Here is a 21,228-nt window from a genome sequence, read left to right as displayed (position 1 = left end):
CATTTTTATTACTACTTTTTGGACCTTCAGCTTTTCAACAATTTTAAAAAATATGGCCACGAGAATTGTGGAGGGCATTATCAAAATCAGTTTCACCATATTTAATTGCAGTTGAAATTATCTTCTTATTCTTACTGGCTACTTAGTTACTTACCTTGACTGTTTTTATTTATTAATTGCTAATTACACCTGATTCCGAATTTGTCAATTCCTTGGTGAGGGTTACTTGAAATCTGTCACTCATTTACATTCATTTCGCATATGCATTATTGATCTTATAATTTTAAAATTGTGTGTACCAGATCAAATGCCTTGCAAAAGCAATGTTTTCTAACTACGATTAACCTTCCCAGCCACACCTGCTCTCAAAGAGTGGCATCACATTTATTTGACAAGTCTTTTTGTTGGTGTGCATAGCAAACTTTTCCTTGATTCCCTGCTTTGTGCTTTTCTGTTTGTGAAAAGCACATGATTTCCCTTATCTGTGTGGAGCCATTACATTGGCACAGAAAGCGAATGCAATTTATATTTCAGTTTTTAAGATAAGCTGTCAGCAAATCCTGTCCTGACCACTCTTGAGAATATCGTATACAAAAAATAATTGTTCCTAGATTTGTGATTGATGTAGCAGAACTGATAAAAGTTACATTGTTTAAGTGTTTATAAATCACCCTGTCCATATGTTCATTTCCTGTAATCTGTCATTATGGTTTCAAATGTAATTGTAAGAGACACAAAACTGGCTTCGTGACACTCTGGAATGAGTTTTGCTTCCATTTGGTATACGTTGAAAGGTGGCTCAAAGCAAAAATTATAATCCTGGAATACCGTGTACGTTACAACAGGATATCTTTGCTTTGTGGTTTTGAATTACTGAAGGGCGTAGTCTGTCTTCTGCGTTTTTCCCCTAGCATTGCTCGGATTTATGCAAAGTAACCGGGCCAGTTATAGGGACTGCTTGGCAGAGAGGAGCGTGTGTTTTTTTCAAATGCAATTCTTGTTCTCACTTGGGAGGTTATCGTTATGACAGGCTGGGTTTTCAGTTGGTGTTGAGCTGGGGTTTTGGCTCTGCCTGACGCAGACGGGCGACTAGAGCGCTGTGTGGTATGATCAGAGGCGCAGAGCACTCTGCTCCGTTCCTGAAGGTGCTTCCCGGTTTCTCAGCCAGGCCTAGGAGTTGAATGAGGGAGCAGTTATTGCAGCAAGAGTGAAATCTGAAACACGCTTTTCCTGCACAGGTTTCTGCATTGCCTGGGATGGAAAAATAGTTTTGGAGAAGCAACGTAAGTTTTACTACCTTTTAGTTCTCTGTCAAAATCAGCCAGGAGCATGATGGGGGCAGAGGTTTCTGTTACAAAGCACCCCTACCCTAGCAGCTTGCTGAAACGGGAGAATAGGTATAGCACAAACGTGTTTTCTAATCCCTGTTTGTCACTCAGGGTTCCCAACTGTTGCTGCCAATGAGGCCACCAGCCTTCAAACTGTACAAGTTTTTTTCACATTTTAAAGATTATTCCTTTAAAAAAGAAAATAAAGCACACAATATTGTCATCTGAAGCTGCCACGTGTTCTTCTAGAAGAAAGTATTAACTGCCTACATATCCTATTTAGTTTTCCTTACTTATGAGTCCTGTTAAGGAAACTGTCCTTTGCCCAGTTCCATCAAACCACGGAGCCTCCTATTCTGCGGAGTGGGCAAGGGCAGCGTTTGAATGCAAAGTATCTGTATTGGGAGATTTGATTTTAGATAAGAAGTGTACTGAACAGCTTTCTGAATTAGGGTTTTGGGATATAATAAAAAATATTAGCTGTGCAATTGGAAAGTCTCCCTTATGTCCAACTCAGGGTGTGCTTATTTTTGCCCATCTGAAAAACTGGAAAATAACATATTTGAGTTCTGTTGCTCCATAAAACAGCAAATTCTGTTACTGTTACTCTAAGAGGTCAGAGTAGATGGTCAGGCTAGCTGTCCATCCTCCTTTTCAGGTCAGCAAATCAATGCTTTATTCCTGCTTCCAAGGAGAGAATTTATTAGCTGCTTCAGGTGTTACGTTCATGACATTGTATCAAACTATGGTTGGTATGATGGTACATTCCATCCTCTTTTATTTGTCAATCCCTTTATTAGACTTTCAGAGTTAAAAATTTGGAAGAGATTTCTTTAACAGCACAGTCAGTTTTACTCTTGACTTAGGAACTTTCTTTTACTTGGGGAAGCTGTTGGTAGTGTCTAAACAGTTATCTACCGGCGAAGCTATATTTCCTTTAATGCATCTCTGACTTAGGCTTGTATTCATTTTGTGTTTGTGCAGACACACTTGAGATCTGCTTGTAGTTACTAGATAGGATTTACAAATCAGAAATGCAAACACAGGCACGCAGCTTTATCATATGTAAGTCACCTTTCAAAAACTGTCTAGGAATCATATTTTTAGAAGCCGTACTTGTATAGACACAAGTAATGCAATAGCTGTGTCAGTCTTTGAGATTATGAACACGCTTACGATGAGAATATTCTTGGCGTAAGTCAGGAGTATTATATAATAAGGAAACAATGTCTTTTTATACTTTTCTTCCAAAACATTCCCTAGTGAGAACTAGACTAAAACCCCCCCATAGGATTGCCTATGAATAGATCTCCTTGCAACATGATAACTTTAGCCAAATTACACAAAGTAGATTTAAAATCCTTGTCATGTTTTCATAGTTATATTTTTAAAACCCTTTATTGGCATCTAATATGAATTCTGATTGTATAACTGTAAGTCCCAGACCAACAATGTATAGATGTACAAAACTGTCCCTCTAGCACTATGGATGTCTAAGAGGAAGGAGACACAGTGATCAAAAGCAATAAAATACTTGAATGAAATAAAATAAAAGCAGCGGGACTAATCCTGCTTCACCTGGTGCCTCAGGACGTATAAAAAAGTGCAGAAGGCTGAGGAAAATGTCTTTGGCTCAGCAGTGGTATAGGTCTATGATTGTGTTCAACACAAATACAAAGCCTAGCATAAGGTCATGAGATCCTCTGTTACAAGAGGCCTGCTGTAACAAGAGGTGTTAAAAAGGAGGAGGATTGGCCCCTATAGCAGTTCAGATTTAGAAAACAGCAAGTGGTAGCTGGTTACCCCCCTTCCCCCCTTTTGCTTCACCAGTGACTTCTGTAGCTCTCAAACGCGGGACAGAATACAGCCCAACACGTTCTACATGGCCACGTACAAATGCTGGAAACTGGGGTGGAGCAAAAGGGTGGGTACAGCAGCTGTCATTTGTGTTAATGATGTTTCCTAATGTTTTAGGAGTAGTTTCTAAAGAAAGCTGTTAATTCATGGTGACCTTAGAGTATGAGGAAACACGTGTATGATAGGTGTTATTTGTAGTGCGAATAAGGATTTGGGAGTGCAAGTTAATGATGCAAATTGGGCAGGAACAGTTTGTCAGCAAGCTTAAAAGGCCCAAAGGAGAAGTAGGTTTTGGGTATGTGATGTCCGTTTTCAGACAGACCACCTGAGAGGAGCTATATATAGCCAGTCTCCAGAAGACAATGGAATTGTCTTGTTTGAGTTATCCAAGCTGCTTTTATTAAATAAGAAACATGAAGTTGATTTGTGATAAAAGGGTAGAGCAAAGTGGTAGTTAGATGACTTGAAGGATGCTGCCTAAAGTGGGAAATATATTGTGAAATAGTGTGTTTTGGAAGAGAGTTCCCTCTGGCAGGCGTAAACCAGGACACACATCTGGGAAAGAACAGATAGCTGAGAGATGGGCCTTGTCTCCAAGCAAAATATGAGTTGTTGCAAGGTGTATGGATTAAAACAGTGATAGAGCTTTCCTTCCTTACTTTTGTTTTCAGAATCCTGATTGCTTCTTCAGAGTAGCTAAATCTTAGCCCATCTTCTCCCCTCCCTCAATGTCTGCTATAGATTAAACAGAAAATGGCTCTGGAAGAAACCCTGGTCTATTCCATTGCTCCAGGGCAGGACCAACTCCAAAGAAACTTCTCCTGATGGCTATTTGTCTGGTTTGTTCTTAAATGCATTTGGTGACCAGGATTGCACAAACTTCCAAATACCAGCATTTACTTATCAACGTAGTTAATTTGCCTTATTTTTCCTTTATTCTTATCTAGCTGCTGCTGTGGCTTTGAGCACACAAAGGGGAAAGGAGAATGAGATCAGAAGCCAAACTTATACTTTTACCATTAGCTCTTTGTCATCTCTACAAAGACTGGGAAACTTGTTCTTTGTTTGAGCCAATGAGATGCTACAGAGATAATTTTTAATAGAGTAATGATGTGCATGGAAAAACCATGGAAATCAGATGCAGCGGATCAATGAGGAAAAAAAATTGGGTGCTGATCTCCCTTTGTGCTCGGCAACATAAATATGGTAAACTGATTATATTGTGTTCTTTGAATTGACTGATAAATGGTGAGCAAGATCTCTTTTTAAGGGAAAACAAGCCTTCTTTTTTGCAAGGACATATTTTCAGAAGAGAAGTAATGCCATAAAAAGTGGAACATTCAAAAGCGTTTAGAATCTGACAGTGGGCGAACTAGTATAAAATCTGTTAGCTGTGTATGATGGACTGCATAGCTCCTTGGTCCCCTAGCTCTCTGGAAAGTTTCCCTTAAATAACTTAGCTTTATGTGTTTCAGGGGAAAAAGGTGTGCAAATGAGCAGGAAGTTCAGACTTTCAAAATAAATTTGTATACAGAATACATGAAAAGATACACATCTCTTTCTTGCCAAAAAAAAGAGCTGCCTCTATACTAAAGATGTTGAAAAAAAATACTATTTGTTTAAAATGTATGTGTGGGGAATCAGTTGAAGTTTCTCATTGTTCTCAAGACTCTCATCTAGTATCAACACAAATATTTTCATATTTAACCTGGAAAGTGAGATGAGATGATGATGATAAGAGTGAGACTTTTGACAACTAAAATATGACTGACAACTCTTTACAACAAGGGTAAACCAACAATAATTTCTCTAACAAATGCAACTTATTTTTGACAGGGGGTGGGGTTGGGGGGGGTCGTGGAATCCACGGCATCTGAGGCACAACTTGGCTTCAATAGATAACCAGGAGCTGATGTTGTTTTCTTTTTCTTGTGGTTAAAGAAAAAGACGGCATTCTGAAGTGGATCTTTTTTGTGGGTATTTGAAGAAGTATAATTCTAGACTCCAACCAAATACCTATTTTATAGACAGAACACTGGTAAATGGAGGCTGGTAGAGGAAATAGACTGGAGAGAAGAAAGTAGGATTTTTTTTCCCCTCCTCTTTGATCTTTATCTGCCCATATGTGTAAGAAATCACATCCACATCTCTAGTTTGGCTGTCTCTGACATGGAATTCAGGTGACTCTTGTAGATCCTATACAAAATCCAACAGTCAGTCAGATACTTTCCATTGATTTCAATGTCTTTTAAAGCAAGCTTTATTCACGAACTGCCTGACAGTAATATTTTGGTTATCTTTCCCAGAGTATAAGGCAGAATTAAAACCAAAATAGGAGCTTTGCTGGTTAATTTATTTACATACATTTTCCTTAAGTCCAAATGCTAATGTCCCTTTTAATAAAAAACTGCAGTCCTCTTCCCTTCTCTAAACCCTTCAAATACAAGCAACCAGGGAATTATATAAATAGATATTCTTACCTTTACTACAAAAAATTCATGCGGAAGTCCTATCTTGGAATAAGCTATTCATTAGTTGGCTTGGCAGAAGGAACACAATCCAAATGAATGAGCTGCCAAGAGTATTTTTAGTGGTTTTATATGTTGCCCATTCAAATCTTGGAAAATTTCTTTAGAAAATTGGACAAACTGACCAGTCATTTTTATGGGCTTTTGCAAGATCTAAAAGTGAAAAACAACTATTGTATTTAGCATCTGTTAATGGAGGTTTCAGGCTACAGAACTTGAGAAAGTACTGCTGGGAAGCTAATACAATAACCATAAAATATTGGACTGATAATAGGAAACACTGGCACGGAACAGATATGGAAAGAGTCATGCTAATATTCCATATCCAGGCCTGTTACCCTGTGCCGAGAGCTAAAGATACTGCAGTTAAACATACACAGTAGTAGAGATCTGGAATGAAGTCAGAGGCAAACTCAAGATAGATGAAATTGTCTTTTTCTACCATTAATACCATTGGTTGGATAATTCTGTCTTTGGAGAATTAAAACCCAGGAACTTGGACACAGAAGAAAAAGCAAGTAGTGCTAAAATTTTTCCAAGTGGGGAAATGTATGTCCTTACCCCACATATGTAATTAAGCCCTCATCTTCCTTTATTTGAAGTCAGTGGCATACTTTTTTTTTTTTTGCGTTTTTGGGAATTGGATCTAGACTTGTGCTGCCATTGCAACTGTTCCCTTGACAGATATTTTTTTTCATCCCCAAGCTAGAAGCTAGAAAATCAATAAAAGGGAAACTATTCACCAGATATCAAATGAGTTTCAGTGGATCGTATTTTATTTGACTCAAAGTGGAAAGGAATGACAAGAGAATATTACATTTTTAATCCCACATAAAATACCTTTCTGGGGAACTGTTCCCTGCACATGGAGCTTAATTTTGAAGAGCTTTTTCTCAGCAACGCTGTCTTTTTTTTAACCTGTACAAAGGGGATATCCAAGATCTGCCCTCAAAAGATGGTTCTGGCTTGTGACTTCTGCCTATTGGGATCCTCTGCAAGACGAGATATAGGCAGCGCGTTTTAATGTGTTTGTTTGGTTTTGTTTGTTTTTTTAATTATCTAAAAGAACTTCCTGAAGAATTTGAGTGTGTTTTGCTGTATGTGAGAGAACACAGCTGGAGGAAGCTTGAGACGGCAGAACTGGTACAAGCTTTTGACTGTGAATAACGCATGATCATACAGAAGTTATGTGTATGGCAGAACAGCAGCAGAAGCGCCTTAAGGATACATTTCACCAGCCCAGGTGCCCACCGCAGAAGGTTCTCAGCCTCTCCAAGTCAGGCTACCCTTGTGGAAAGCGAGCTCTTCACAACAATGAATGAAACTGTTCTTGAAGTGCAGGAAATCAGCCGGAGCCAGTGAAATTGAGCAAACTTAAATATTAAATTTGTCTCTAAGTTAAGCATGAGTAATAAAAAGAAACACTAAAATTATATTTTGATTTTGGATCCGTTATGCCATTGCTTAATATCACCCAAAGATCAGCTCACGGTTAAATGGGCAAGAACTGTTTTCTCTGAGAAGAAAACTCGTCTTGTTAAATTTGATTTATACCACAGTAAAAAGGCACCATGATCAGGCTGGCAAGTTTTAGAGCTGCTTTGGGCAGAATTAACTTCAGTCAGACTGCTTCTTGTTTATGGGCTTAATAGTCTTATCCTTCAATAGATTAATTTAAAATGGCTCTACATAAAGTGTTATCTACTTTAAAAATCAGGGGTGAGAAATACATCAACATAAAATAATGCCTTTACAATTCAAAATTGATAAACTTAATCGGTCTGCGTTTATACAAAGGAAAATTAGGATTCTTATAATTGCTGTCAGCTAACAATGTGGCTTTAATATTTTTCCTTCTGACATTTATTCTGTTGCCAGGTGTATCTGCTTATGTTCTGTGATCTGCTTTGCATTACTTTTATAGGAATATTACCATTAAAAGTGCTACATATAGTATTAAATAGCAGGGTGAGTCAGGAGACACGGGTGGAATCTGTAGCTCACGAATGAGCAGTTTGGATGCCTCATCTGAGCGATAGGGTATAAATACCTATAACCAAATCATCGTCTGGCACTACTGATAATATTGGCATGAAATTGAGCCAGGCAGGAGTGCAATATCCCAATATCCAGGGTTATGAATATTACAAATTATGGATAGACAAAATGCACAGGAAAGACTTTTCTATACTGGCTGCTCTTGCTACAGTTTATTCTTCTGTCAGTATTTCCCCTATAAACTCCTTTTATTCATAGGTTTGGCAGCTAGCCATAAAATTTTGCTTCTAGCTGGAACTTGGCAGACAGCGTCTGAAGTCAGGAAAATTATTTTAAACAAATTTTTAAAATATATGATATGTATTGGGGCTCTTTTAAAAGTTAGAGGTGTAGCAATTTTTTTTTCTGAGAAAAAGGATTGGTTTCGGTGGGTTTTTTTCATTGCGAATCCTCTAAACAAATTCTTAAAAAAAGAAAAAAATTGTAACCAATTAGAAAGAGAAAATGTGAATTTTCTTTCAAAAGCATGTGTATAGGGGTACTCTACATACATGTCAAGGACTTGTATATTTTGAAGTGATTGCTTTTAGGGTATTGCTTTAAATACATCATTTATCATTGTGATGGGATAAAGCTTGTACATGGTGTTATAAACTGTAAGGTAAATAATATGTAACATATAAGTAATTTTAAACGCCCATACTCCCTCTTTATCTTTATTTACTTTTCCAAAACCTGTCTGTAAGTCTTGTACGCAAGAGTCTTAGCAAATCAACCCTTCCACAAATTCAGCGTAATACAGTAATGGATAAGGTTGAAGGAATAAATAGGTACCGTTATATCAATCTGTTGTATGCTCTGGGATCCAAGTGCAGTCAGATTGGGTGTGCATGCCATGCCATGTAGCAGAATAGCCTTGCTTATACTTTAGGGTTTGCAGCATTAATTTGGGCAAATACCACCAGGACCACCACAAATAAGCAGGAGTGAAATTTGATGGTGATTGTGGTAACAGCTCCTGGCTTTGTGTCAGGGTCTGTTCTTCTCCATGTTCTTATTGCTTACCTGGAGGCTGCAAGACAAGAAGTCCCACCCTGTGCTCTCCCCTGTTGCTTTTCTCCTACTTGAAAACTATAAGTCTACTACCTTGTTGATTAATTTTATTCTAGAGGTTCAGTAATTCATAGCATACCTGGCCATAGCATTCTTTACCCTGGAATGACTTCCTCAACTACTGTCAAGTGGGTCTCCACGAAATGAACAGACCAAGAATGAACCGAGAAGGTCCTAAGCTGGCAAAGGTATTATATCAAGAGGAGAGGAGTCTGGGATAGGTAGCTGACCCTTAGGAGAAATGTTTTGGGTTTTTTGTTTCGTTTTGTACTGGTTTTTTTAGAAGGAAAGCATGATTTAAAAGCATTCAAAAATACATCATCTCCGAAGTCTGATCGCAATTTCATATAGAAAAAACCCCAAAATCTTAAAAATAAGCCTCAACAGGAAAGGTCTGGCACCAATGTGCCACTTTGTGATCTTTGGAAGCTGATGGAGATCCTCTGCTTTGTCACAGGCACAATGCTCATCCTTTTATCAATATTGCTCTTCTCTTTCTACTGCATGTGCTGAAGTGATGCAGCTTTTAACTTTTGAGACCAGTTTTAAAAATTGCATGGTAAAGTATTTAAAAGCCTTTATTTGGATGTTTGCAAATATATTTAATAAGGTAATTCAAAAAAATAATGCCAGATATATTTCCCAGAAATTGGAATCTCTTTTTCTATTATGCACCTGAGGAATTCTGCACATTGGACTCTGGCTGACCCGCCGCGCTGTTTGTGCTGGATGAGGAACATGTGGCGTGCAGCGTGAAGGTGGAAAAACCCAGTGTATCCAGGTGCAAATTTTGAATAAGCATTCAGTAAAGCTTGTATGAATTCTTACTACTTTTATGGACTCCAGGAAATATATGGAATGTTGTTAATGCAGATTTATAAGTAGGCCCAGAGATAATTAACGTATCAAAATGGCCTAAAGATTGTTGTCCCCTTCATGCTTTGTACCTACTGTAGATACGCATAGTAAAAAGGGTGATGTTTGCAGTTGCAAAATAGGAGGTAGAAGAGCTCAATAAGGGGCACTAAAATCCGACTTTGGAGACTGAGATGTAATTCTCAGCTGCGCGACTCACATAATGCACCTTATCCTCCCCCTTCCTAAGGTCAGGTTCTCACCTGTGAAATGGGCATAACAGTACGGAGCCTTAAAAGCTGCGGTCAAAATGCATTAAGACTGCGTGTTGCATTTCTCACGTGAAAATGAAAATGTTCTTATGTCTGTGACAAGATTTCTTTGCGCAACCAAATGCAAGGACTGTGTATTTAATACCATATTGTGGAGAATATTGTGTAATTGATTATAATTTAAAAATTATTTTTATGCTTATTAGGAAATAACTTTTGAGTTCTTCATTGGGAATGTTAATACAATCAATGATATTCTAAAAAGGAATATCATGTTTCTTATAAACTTTTTAAAGCATCCCATTCCTCCTTTTTTGCTTATTTTAAAATTCTGCCTTTATCTCTCTTCCAAGCCCTGGCAAGTGTTTGCCTCAGTCTGGCTACTGAGAAAGCGGGCAAAAAGTGCTACAATTTATATTGCTTTCTTGGTTACGTTCCCTTTCAGAACCTCTGTGCGTTTCCCAAGGTCTGTGGCTTTTGAGTTGTTTGCCAGCTACACGTGCAAATCTTTAAGTTATAATTCTCCAGACCACTTAGAAATGGAGAGAATTGGAGTGATGCTAAGTATTTCTCAGTGTAGTTTCCATTTCAGATGGGGCAGATTCAGGGGAATGGATATGTTTTGAGAGTTGAAATTTATATATTTCCAGCTACGTCCTCACACGTACTTTCAAATCTTGGACGACAATGAAATGCTGGAAATTCAGGGAGAATTTTTTCGTACTTTATATCCCAGTAAGCTGTCCTGTATGACAGGACCTAAAAGCCTTAGAGAAGCATGGGATTCTTGCCTTACTGTTTGGATATCACCAAAGTTGGTTATTAGCCTTCCTCCCTGTTCTCAGGCCCCAAGACCTTCTCTGTGCTCTAATACTGTTGAATGTGGAATAATATTTACCATTGTAGATAAGGCAGGTACAGGGCTCGTATGGCTCTAGTTGGGCAAGCATGAATGAAAACCTGGGCGACTAAGTCTGGATTGTCAGGTGCGCTGTCAGTGATGTGTATTTGCGGGAACATGCTTATCAGGGTTTTAAAAAGGACTTCTTTCTTTGCTAAACGTTTATCTGTAAAAATAGTAATTTATGGAGTATCACCCAAGAAAATAAAGCAGATTGCTGTTGTCCAGAGGAGAGGACAGAGGCAAGTGCTCCTCCTTAAAAGACAGTAATATAATAAAAATGTACCCTGGGACTTGAGTGTAGGTCATCACAACCTGTCAGCCGTGAGTAAAACTAGAATTTGTGTGGGTTTGTTTTGGGGTTTTTTTGTTGTTTTTTTTTCTTTATAAACTCATCCGAACTATGTAGTTAACTCAGAAATTTAAGAATAGGAACTAAATTATGCTTTAACTACTTCAGTGCTGATCCCTTTTAGCAGGAACATGTAGGTGCTGTCCTTGGCTGCTGTTAGCTGCAGAAATAACCACAGGAGCTGGGTGTACTAATGCAGTTGCTTTCTGCATGGAGTTGTTAGGGCGGGAACCACGATTCCTTCTCCATGCCCACAAATTCCATGTTCCCTCTGTTACTGCTCACAAAGAAGAAAGGAGGTGATACAGACTCTTTTCAGTGCCAAAAGCCTCAGCTAGCTCGTAGGTGCCAAACAGCCAAGCAACATTTCATCCCTTCCTGGATGCCAAAAGCCTCAAGTATCCCTGCTCCACCTGCCAAAACCTCCAGCTTTGTCCTGACAACTCCTGCAGTGCAGGCCTGTGTTGTCAATATGAAATTTTGCAACGCACTGACAATGGAAAATCTGGATGCAGTATAATACTGAAAAACATGCTGGGATTCGCCTTCAGTTTAGTATCAAAATGAATTACGCCGTAAATATTTCCTGTGTGTGACTCTCTTGCATGTTTTATTTTCCAAAACTCAAATTTGAATTTATTCAAAACTGCTGTAGAATGAAAATATATTGCAGAATTCAACACCGAGAGCTCTAAACTACATCTGAGCCCCCAGATGTATTCCTTCATGTAGCTGAGCATGTCCATCATTTGCCTTTTGGCTCATTCCTTGCTGGTGATTGTCCTGGTCTGTCACTGAGCTTTGCCAGCTTGTGTTTCTGAAATGCTCTTTTTCTTACCAGATTCCATTTTGCAGTCAGTTCCTAGTGCGTGGACACCCCTACACAGTGGCAAGGCCAAGTGCAAGGAATAGTGAATGTGACTGACATGGCGTTACTAATATTAAAGCTTATTACTTCTAAACATCTGCTTAAAATAGCTACATTTACTCCCAGGTGTTTTTCATCAGTCTGAAATAATGATGCATTGTTTTTTCTCCAGGATTTTATAATTCCAGATATGTCCTTTTTAACATACAGAAAAATATACCATTTACTTTTGTACCTATAAGTAAAAGATTTATTAAACTTAATGATATATACAGTGCACAACTAGGTAATATAAAAGGTGCCCAGCAATAGTAGAAATATATCAGGAAACGTCTTGAAATCTGTCATAATGAAACAAGTGGAAGTTTTTCTGCTAAAATCAGGTAACGCAAGATCTCATTAATAATTCTTATTTGTCTGGAAATAAGTTTTGACTGTTCTTCTATTTAGTTTCTGCTACAACTGAAATAGCTTTTCCTAAATCTGTAATACGCATTCTACACCTTACTTAGACTGTACAAAATAGAGGTGTAAATCATTTTTGTATGCGACCTTAACAGGGAAAGAGATTTCGAGTCTCGTTTGTCGCAAAGCCATAGACATAACAGCCAGAGTTAAAAGTGAAGGATGGAGTTCTGAGGCTGAATAGCATATCCAGTGATTATCTGCAGGTAAATACTTGTTCTTTCAGTTCTGCACTCCGCTCACGGATACAGTCAACAGTGCAATTTGATACCTTTTCCACCAAGTATAGTGTCTGGAAAGAGGAATCTGGGAAATGCATCACAGAGCTACTCAGGCAGGATATTTTCCCTTCAGTGCCATAATTCCTTGCGCTACCTCTGTTTGGAGCTGTTGTAGGTATGAGGAGAAGAAGGTGGCATAGTGCAGCGCTGCGCATGGAGGTTAGTGAACAGCGACATAACCTTGTGCTTTGGAAGACTCTGAAAGTCAGGATAGTGTTAATAGTATTTATGGGTTGTGAGAGTGGGAAGAAGCAATAAAAAGGAAATGCTTCATCTCTGTTCAAAATACCATCAAGGATGAAATTCACTCCTGGGAGAAGGGCCAGTACTGAGCTTTGGGTATTGCTTAATTTAGGCCTTCAGTGGGACTGAAGTGGTGTTTATACCCTTCAATAGGTTTTTTCACTTGGATGAATTTAATCTGAAGAATCTAATTTCTGCACGGAGAAATTTAGTTATATGCAATGTGTTATTAAATAGCAATATGATATAGCTGTGCCAATGTACCTCCTTATGGGGATTCTCTTCTGGAGTTTGGCATGCCTTTTTGAATTAATACAAACCACTTCGATAAGAAGCCATGAGAAAAAACAAAGAGCAGTCACCCAGAGAGCTGCACTGACGTCGGCATAGTAGCAGACATATTGGTATACATTCCTGCATAACTAATCCTTACTTGTTATGACAAAGTCTTATTTTGTGAGCCACATCACTCTAACCTGTTTTAGTAGAGCATTTTATAAACCCGACCGGCCCTAGGCATGGTCTGCGTTGGTAGATGCTGCCCAGAAGGTGCACTGAATCTCTTCTAGAACCGGGCAGAGCTGGGCACTCTGCTCTGGGGAAGTGCTCAGGGGCATGTCACGGGGCAGAATTTGGGGCAGTTTGTGTTGTGATACGTCACTTGGGCAGAGGCACTGTCACATGGGGGTCTTGCAGATAAATCTGAGTGTTGGGTCTCTACGTTTCTTTCATTACACACTCTGCTGCAATAATTCTCATGTGTCAAATGCTATGCACTTGGCTTGCGTTTGTATTTAAAGCAAAAATGTATGCTAAAAAAAAACCTCTGGAAAACAAACATTTAAGGTATCGGAGTATTTCTGTTGAGAAGCTAAATCTTTGTTACACTGAATGCTAAACATTTACATATCCAAGCCTTATGTAATGGATGTCTGAATAATAATAAAACTGCATAAACTGACCTTCATTCTCTGGCACCACATCTCCTTTGAAGTCTGCATGACCAAATTCAAGACAATTATGTCATCCTTCATAACAGCCAAACAAAAGTTTGGCCAAATAATCGTTTTTCTCCATATAACAGCACTGTGTTTGATTTTTGTAATGTGTGTCAATGTAGCTGTTGTTATTTACTGGGTGTTACAAGTGACAGTAAAAATCCCCTTGTTTTAGATTAATGATCAGCCATGGTAACATCTGGATTTCATTTATTTTACCTCAGTGCCCACTTCTGCTATACTCGGTTACTTTGAGGAGTGCACTGCAAGGCAAGTACGGCCTGAAAACACACGCACACAAATAATTTGCAGGACATGGTGTTACAGTATGTGCCCATATGTGACAGAAGCAAAACAGAGCCCTGGACAGAAGACAGGAAACTGGCACTAACATCTTCCTCCCTGTCCAAATCTACCAGTGCCACACTTTCAGTAAAACTCTCCGTGTACAAGGCTGTCTCTGTCAGTTGAGGGTTGTCAGCAGAGACTCAGATTGCACGTTGCTGGGCCTCAGGCCTTGAGGAAACCTTGGCATATTGTCATCTCAGTCTTTGCGACTCTGCCCATGTCACCAAGTGTAGTTTATTTTCCCCATCCCCTGATTCAAGTGATCCTTGCCCAGGCCCATGTGCAGTGTTATGTCTTACTCTTTTTTTTTTTTTAAACTTTCAAAATGAATTATAGATTGGCTACATAGATTGGGATGAAATATTTTGAAACTGCCTTTGTTATATAAAGTGGATTGACCTCTGCAGAGAACAGTGTATAGGTTCTTAAATATTGCTTTGAATGCAATGCTTGTATCTAACCCCGCGTTCACACGCGAGGCTTTTGGAGTGGGTACGACTCCTGCTAGCATAGCTGGATCCAGTGGAAGCGTGGTGCCTTTTGCCATCCATTTCTACGTAAAGAGCAGGAAATCATCTAGGTTGTGTTTATAGCTGGTTTAAGTTATTTTATCTAGATTCACTACAGCACTTGTGGCTCTACTTTATCATGTTACATCATGGGTGCACATGTGCAGGTATGCACACATGTCTGTATGTGTAGGTACATACATATTTTCCCAATGAATATGCTTAATGTACATATTGCACTTCATCTGTTGCAAAATTAAACAACTGAAGGAAAAACACTTCCATTTTAATATGGTTCAGCAAAGCTTCACTCCTGAACCATATTAGAATTATGACTGAAGACAATAAAAACACGAAAAATTGAAGTTAAGCAGCAAACCACAAATGCAGTCCTGAGGTACAATAATACCCTTTTGTGTCCAATTGCAATTAGCTCTTGATTTAATTCCTAAATGAGCTTCCAAGGTTTTGTTGGTTTAAATCATAATGTTGATGATCTTTTCTTTATTTTACTTCAGTTTGGTACCATGGTGTAGACAAACGTAATATGTAGAGTTTATGAAACCAGACAGCTAGTAAATCAATATTATTTTGCTAGTAAATTACTAAGCCAGTGCAAGCTGCTTTTAACTCTTTCCCATGGGACAAATAGTTTGAACTAGCTGGAGTTTAAATCAACACTGTGGGCACAGAATTAGTCAATGACTCTGAAGAAGGCTTTGTTGGCATAAGCGTCTGCTTTGATCGTTCTAGTCTTTACAGCTTTTTAATTAGATACAGTTCAGAACAATGGCTCTTATCAAAGCAGTTTGGTAAGTGAACAACTGGACATTGTTTAGGGCTTTAGATGACATTCTGTCTGTTAATATCGTGGCTGGTTTTAATACAATGATGAAGTTAGGATTATTTTAGGCATTGTCACTGCTTTGTCAAAAGAAGCTAGCTATTCTAAAAGAGAGAGAGTGGCATGTATTGCTTTTTTAATAGCATAAGTTTAATCATTTCTCAACATATTAAAAACCAATCATTTGCCTTGGGGTTACAGAGGACAAACTTTAATTTTGCACTCATAAATTTGAAAGAAGTGACTCTCTTGTTCATCTTGACTTATTTTCATGTGCTGAGTGATTTGTAGGGAAGTGTTGAGCTCTTTTTTTGTTCAAGATTGAAGGCAGTTGATTCCATTTTCAGTGTCAGACATTTCAGAGTTGGCTTCTGATGTAAAGTAAACCCAACGCCAGCGCGAAAATTTCTCGGGGATCTTGGCAGAGCTGGCCTCTATCGTTTCTGGAATGGTAGATTGGCCTAAGTACGCTTTTAAAGCTTTACAGTAAGTGTTTGTAAAATTTGTAAGCTTAGGGGAGCAAGAAAGTTAAGGAGCCACTGACGTGTTTAGACCAACTTCTGCAGTTTAGTGTCCAAACGGAGATAACATATCCTCTAATTAACAAAATCTTTTTGACAAGCTCAGGTTTTTTGAGGAAGGGATGGAAAAGTCTGGAAATTGCTGACGTTTCTGTTAGCTGCTTAACTATGGGGAGTAGTGCTATTATACTAAATCTGCTTGCTCTTATTAATGCCTTTAAAATGTGTTTGAGTAGTCCTTAGCTCTCCTTGCGGGTAGCTAAGTTTAACTATTTGACATTTGGGTTTCTAAAATGATGCTTATTCAATCATTATACTTACAACTGTGCTGTGAATGCATCCTAAGCCTAGCGGCTCATGCACAGAAACAGGCCAGTTTCAAGTTCTGTGGCATGTGATTTTTTTTATTTTTTTTTTTCTTTTTTACTGTAATATTTAGGAGAAAATCCCTTTGCCTACACAGCATGGTATTGAGTCGTATTCCTCGTATGGCACTATTTGGAAAGCAGCTTTGCTTTTATTGTTTGACATTTTCACTTCAAGCTGGGTAGCTTTTGTGGGTCACCTTTCTTCACGGCTGAAGATGAGCTGACTTTAACTGTACTGTTGAATTTAAGGAGAGTCATATATTTTTCTCCCTTGTACCGTAAGATTTGAATTGCACATCCTTCGCATTTAAGTCACTTTCGTGAGGGATTTTGGAAGAAAATAGGACCAAGTCTTGGTCTCATGACCTTACTTAAGTTATTTCTTAGAGAAAACGTGGATTAAAGTGTGTTCATCTGGTTTAGTATTAGGACAACATACTAATCTCTTGCACTTCTCTGGATCTAGTCACTCATGAAAACCTTGTTAGCATTTTAAACATTTATTTTATTTTTTGGCACTTACGAAGGCTTGAATGTTTACTTGGATGCAGTTTATTTAGTAATGTTTTTAGCTCTTTGCCTTACATTTGCTGACAGATAACCCTTTGGTAGGTGTTTCTGTGCACTTGTTTTTTGAGAGGCGGAGTAAAGATTCTGAAACACAGTAAAGATTCTGATTAAGTTATGACTTCCAATGCTGTCAAAGGTAAAATAGTAATGTGAATGTATTGCCTCTATCTCAGGTCTGCTTGGATGCCCTTTGAAGTCAATGGGAATAAAAAATGGGCTGTATAAATAGTTGTTTCAGTAAAGCTTGGATGAACTCTTCGTGTTCTCTCATTTGTGATTATATTGGGGCAGAGTAAATATCGGTCAATATTCTCTGTCACCTGAGATAAACGACTTGTTGCCTCATTTTTATGCATAATGTGACTTTCATGATGATGTTAATAAACTATTACCAACATAATAACGTAACAGCTATGTGCAAACTCTGTCACTGGGGTGATTAGAGAAATTAGTGTTTTCATCTCAGCCTAGGTGTAATTTAGGGTTCTAAAATCTTAATTTCTTTATGATAACAGGCCTATCATATGTCTGACAGCTCCCAGGGGATCATTATGTTTGATGTTTTGTTATAAGAACCTGTGCATGTTTTTTCAAGAGAGAAATTTTAAAGGTTGCAGGGACAGAGGAATGAAAGTATGAAAGCTGTAAATGGAACAGTTGCTGAACAATTGTAGTGAAGTCAAAGAAATACTTGGGGAAATCCTGAATTTGATTTTCCTATGCTTTCTTCATGAAGAAAATCATAAACCAAAATGTACTCTCTTAAAGCAGGACATTTTTGAATAATTTGATTCGTGTTACTTTTTAATATTGAACTACTGTGTTAAGCTACTATGTTCTAAAACGTTTTGAGAATTTTCTCTGGGAAATAACAGTTTTCTTAAACAGGATGCAATGCATGTGAACAATTACTTTTTTAAGGGGTCAAGCAGAATTGTGGGTTTTCTGACAAATCTGTAACTATTATATTTATGGTATATATCATAATGTTTTTGAATATAATATGGTATATATAGTATATGTTTTTGAAGCCTGTGTAAGTGAATTTAAGCTTAAATTAGGGTTTAGTTGCATTAGCCTAAAAATCACTTTTCAAGCATTTTTCCCTGATCTCTCTCAAATTAATAGCACTTTTTGTAATGAAGCTGTATTCTTGGTTTGCTTCCCTGATTGCAATTCTGGTAAAGATTTAAAGTGCTTAATTTCTGTGCTACTGTTGAGCGCAGGCACATTTGAGGAGATAAAAAGGTATTTTAGTCCCCTTGTTAGTCCTGGATATGAAACTCCTTTGGTCAGGATTTTGGAAAGCCCAGCAGGCTGCTCAGAACGTGCTGCCTGGCCTTGCTGCTTAAGATCAGGTGTGTAGTTTCCCACACAGCGCGTTGGGAATGACAGCCTGTTCGGACATTGCAGTCCTTTGGCAGAAGGCAACGTATCAAATACACTGTATCTTGAAAGACCTCCGCTTCCTTTCCCATGTAATTATTATATATTAAAATAGTAAATAAATTTGAGATACTGTAAATAAGCAGCAAATTAATATACTTAGTACTATTAACGCCAAGCAGTAAAACACATACCAAATGAATCAATATGGTTTCTTTCTCTTCTCCATCTTCTGGGTTGTTTTTTTTTTTTCCAGACGTCCAGAATTACCCGCTCTGATGAAGATAAGGAAGGCTCCTGGGATGCCTGGGGGGCCTGGAGTGATTGCTCGCGGACCTGTGGGGGGGGAGCCTCCTACTCGCTGAGGAGATGCTTAAATGGCAGGTAAGGCACAGGCTTACGTGTGTTTACTCTTCTGCGGCTCTGCCGTATTTCCCTGTCCTCTGCTGCTCTCTGTAGAGAAGCGTTGCTGCTTCTGCTTCTGGAACCAAGTGCTGTGTACAGATCAAGTGTCATGAAATACTGCTTTTAATATATTTTTGCAATATATTAGATAAATATCTTAGCCTTCAACTCTGGTAGAACTGTAATACAAAGCGAATGGTGGGTTAACCTGCATACAAATTATTTCAAGCTGCATTAACATTATTTCAAGTAATGTTCAAGTGCAGGCTCCTCCATGTCTTCCCTGTAGCAAAAACCGAGTGACTTACTCCACGTGTAGATGGAGCAAATGCTGCTTTCTGCTAGGAAACTTTTCCTCTGCCAGTTCTCTCTATGCAGTGGTCCTGGTGGCCATATGTTTTCGTGGGTAAGCCTTAGTGCAGCTTGAAGAGAACAGTGTACGCGGTGAAAACAATTTACCTCAGTAGTAAAGCTGGACTAATGTAGGACTTGTTGCCACAATCCTAAAAGTATGAGTAATGCAATAGGCCTGGCGTCAGGCGAGAAAAGATCCCAACCAGCTTAGCAGCATCTGTGCTGGCGTCCATAATTGCTTGCTTTAGTTGAATTCTTCTTATATGTTTTTAAAGCTGCTGATTATGTTTAAATTTCTATTTTGTTGAGGTTGTTTTTTTTTAAGGTAAATGCAGTTATCACCCAGGAAGTCAATTTTTCTTAAAGAATGCTTGTAGTGTGATACGCTAGTTAAGTGCAAACTGTATGAAATATGTAGGTAAAAATGATTGATTAAAATACTGCCTGTTTCTTTTAGTGCTAAATGCACAAAGATCTTCGAGAAAAGTAATATTTCCACCAAGAAGCCATGATATTCTACCAGTGTGTTAGGGACTGTGAAACGAGCTCAATAAATTGTAGCAATATAAATTCCACTGTGGTTTTATTAATATTTTTAATGTGTTCCCCTGTGAAAAACATATGTTTTCCATAACTTAACAAATGTGTAGTTTAAAAAAGAGGATTTTTTTCTGTGTTTTATTGTTGTTGTAATGTCCAGGAAATGCGCAATTGTGAAACAAAGTTTTCACGTTTGTAGGTACCATAAACATTTTTAACCTGCATGTTGTGATGCAATCATTCTTGTGAAAGTTTGGAAACTTGAGACATGTAATATCTTGAGCTTGGAGAGTTGTGCCTTCAGCTGAGCTGGTTGAACTCTTGCTCCAGGCATCCGTGGCTTTTTCCTGTTCAAATGGTATTTTTCAATCCCTCACACATATTAAAGAATTTTTTAATATTTGCAATCAAATTTCATGCAAAAAGTGGAAAATTTAGTTCAAGAGCTGTAAATCGCCAGCTATACATTTCATGCATTCTTCAGTGTAAGCCAGGTCTTTTTGGTATGAAGGGATCATTCCAAAACACTATTCCTGATTTTTGGAGACATCGCTGATTATAATTTCCTGTTAAGTCATTTGAAATACATTTTCAGTTCATTCAAGGGCCTGATTTTGCCATTCTTAAGGAGAAGAGTATCTTACCCTGCGCAGAAGTGCCCGTCAGTTATTCAGAAGTTTGGCAAACTGTGTCCCTAAAAAAAGCGTGAAACCCACCCACTATATTTATGAGACCACAATAAATAATCATGACTTGATTATATGCCTGTTATTTCAGCGACTAAAAACAGACTTTGCTGAGGATCAGAATTGCCTGGGTTTCAGGATTCACATGCATTGGGGACCTTAGAAATGCTTGCAGTCCACGAGAATGATATTTCATTTAAAATTATTAATTCTGCTCTTGTGGCTTTGGGTCAGTAAAATTACATGCTGTTCTTCAAAAGTATTGCATTGGGGTTTGGGAGAAAGGAAAGGTTTGAGGCTGTTTTTTCTTTCCTAAACAAAATAGGAGAAAGGAAAATTAATGCTCGTTAGCCTTATGCTTGATTAAAGGATTGCTTAGTTTTTCTGATCCTCTTTTCCTCTGGGTTACATCCCGTGGATTACAAGTAGCTTTGCTGCGGTCAGCATAGATCAGGCTTAGGGATGCTTTGTGAAATCTTTTTCACAAAATAAATGTGTTTTTCATAAGGTTTGCAGTAAATTGGGCTTACAGGGAAAGCCACCCGTTCTTTGCTGAAGAGAGACAGCAGCGTAACCTGTTGAGTCCCCAGATCCCCTTTGTATTTAAACCTTGTGTTTTGAGTCCGAATTATGGTAGG

At 38.3% G+C, this 21,228-nt stretch overlaps 1 protein-coding gene across 5 annotated transcripts in view; it reads left to right on the top strand.

Annotated features, from left to right (window-relative positions):
* ADAMTSL3 (ADAMTS like 3) overlaps positions 1–21,228 on the top strand; it is a 205,567-nt gene that overhangs the window by 84,676 nt on the left and 99,663 nt on the right. For all 5 annotated transcript variants that reach the window (XM_054213630.1, XM_054213629.1, XM_054213632.1 and 2 more), the window contains one exon: positions 18,862–18,989. In XM_054213630.1, coding sequence (XP_054069605.1) covers positions 18,862–18,989 — 128 coding nt within the window. The remainder of the gene's footprint in view (positions 1–18,861; positions 18,990–21,228) is intronic.

The sequence above is a fragment of the Rissa tridactyla genome, chromosome 9 (assembly GCF_028500815.1).
Source record: "Rissa tridactyla isolate bRisTri1 chromosome 9, bRisTri1.patW.cur.20221130, whole genome shotgun sequence".
Classification (NCBI taxonomy): Eukaryota; Metazoa; Chordata; class Aves; order Charadriiformes; family Laridae; genus Rissa; species Rissa tridactyla.
Note: the sequence above shows the minus strand (reverse complement) of the source record. Positions and strands in the feature narration are given on the sequence as shown.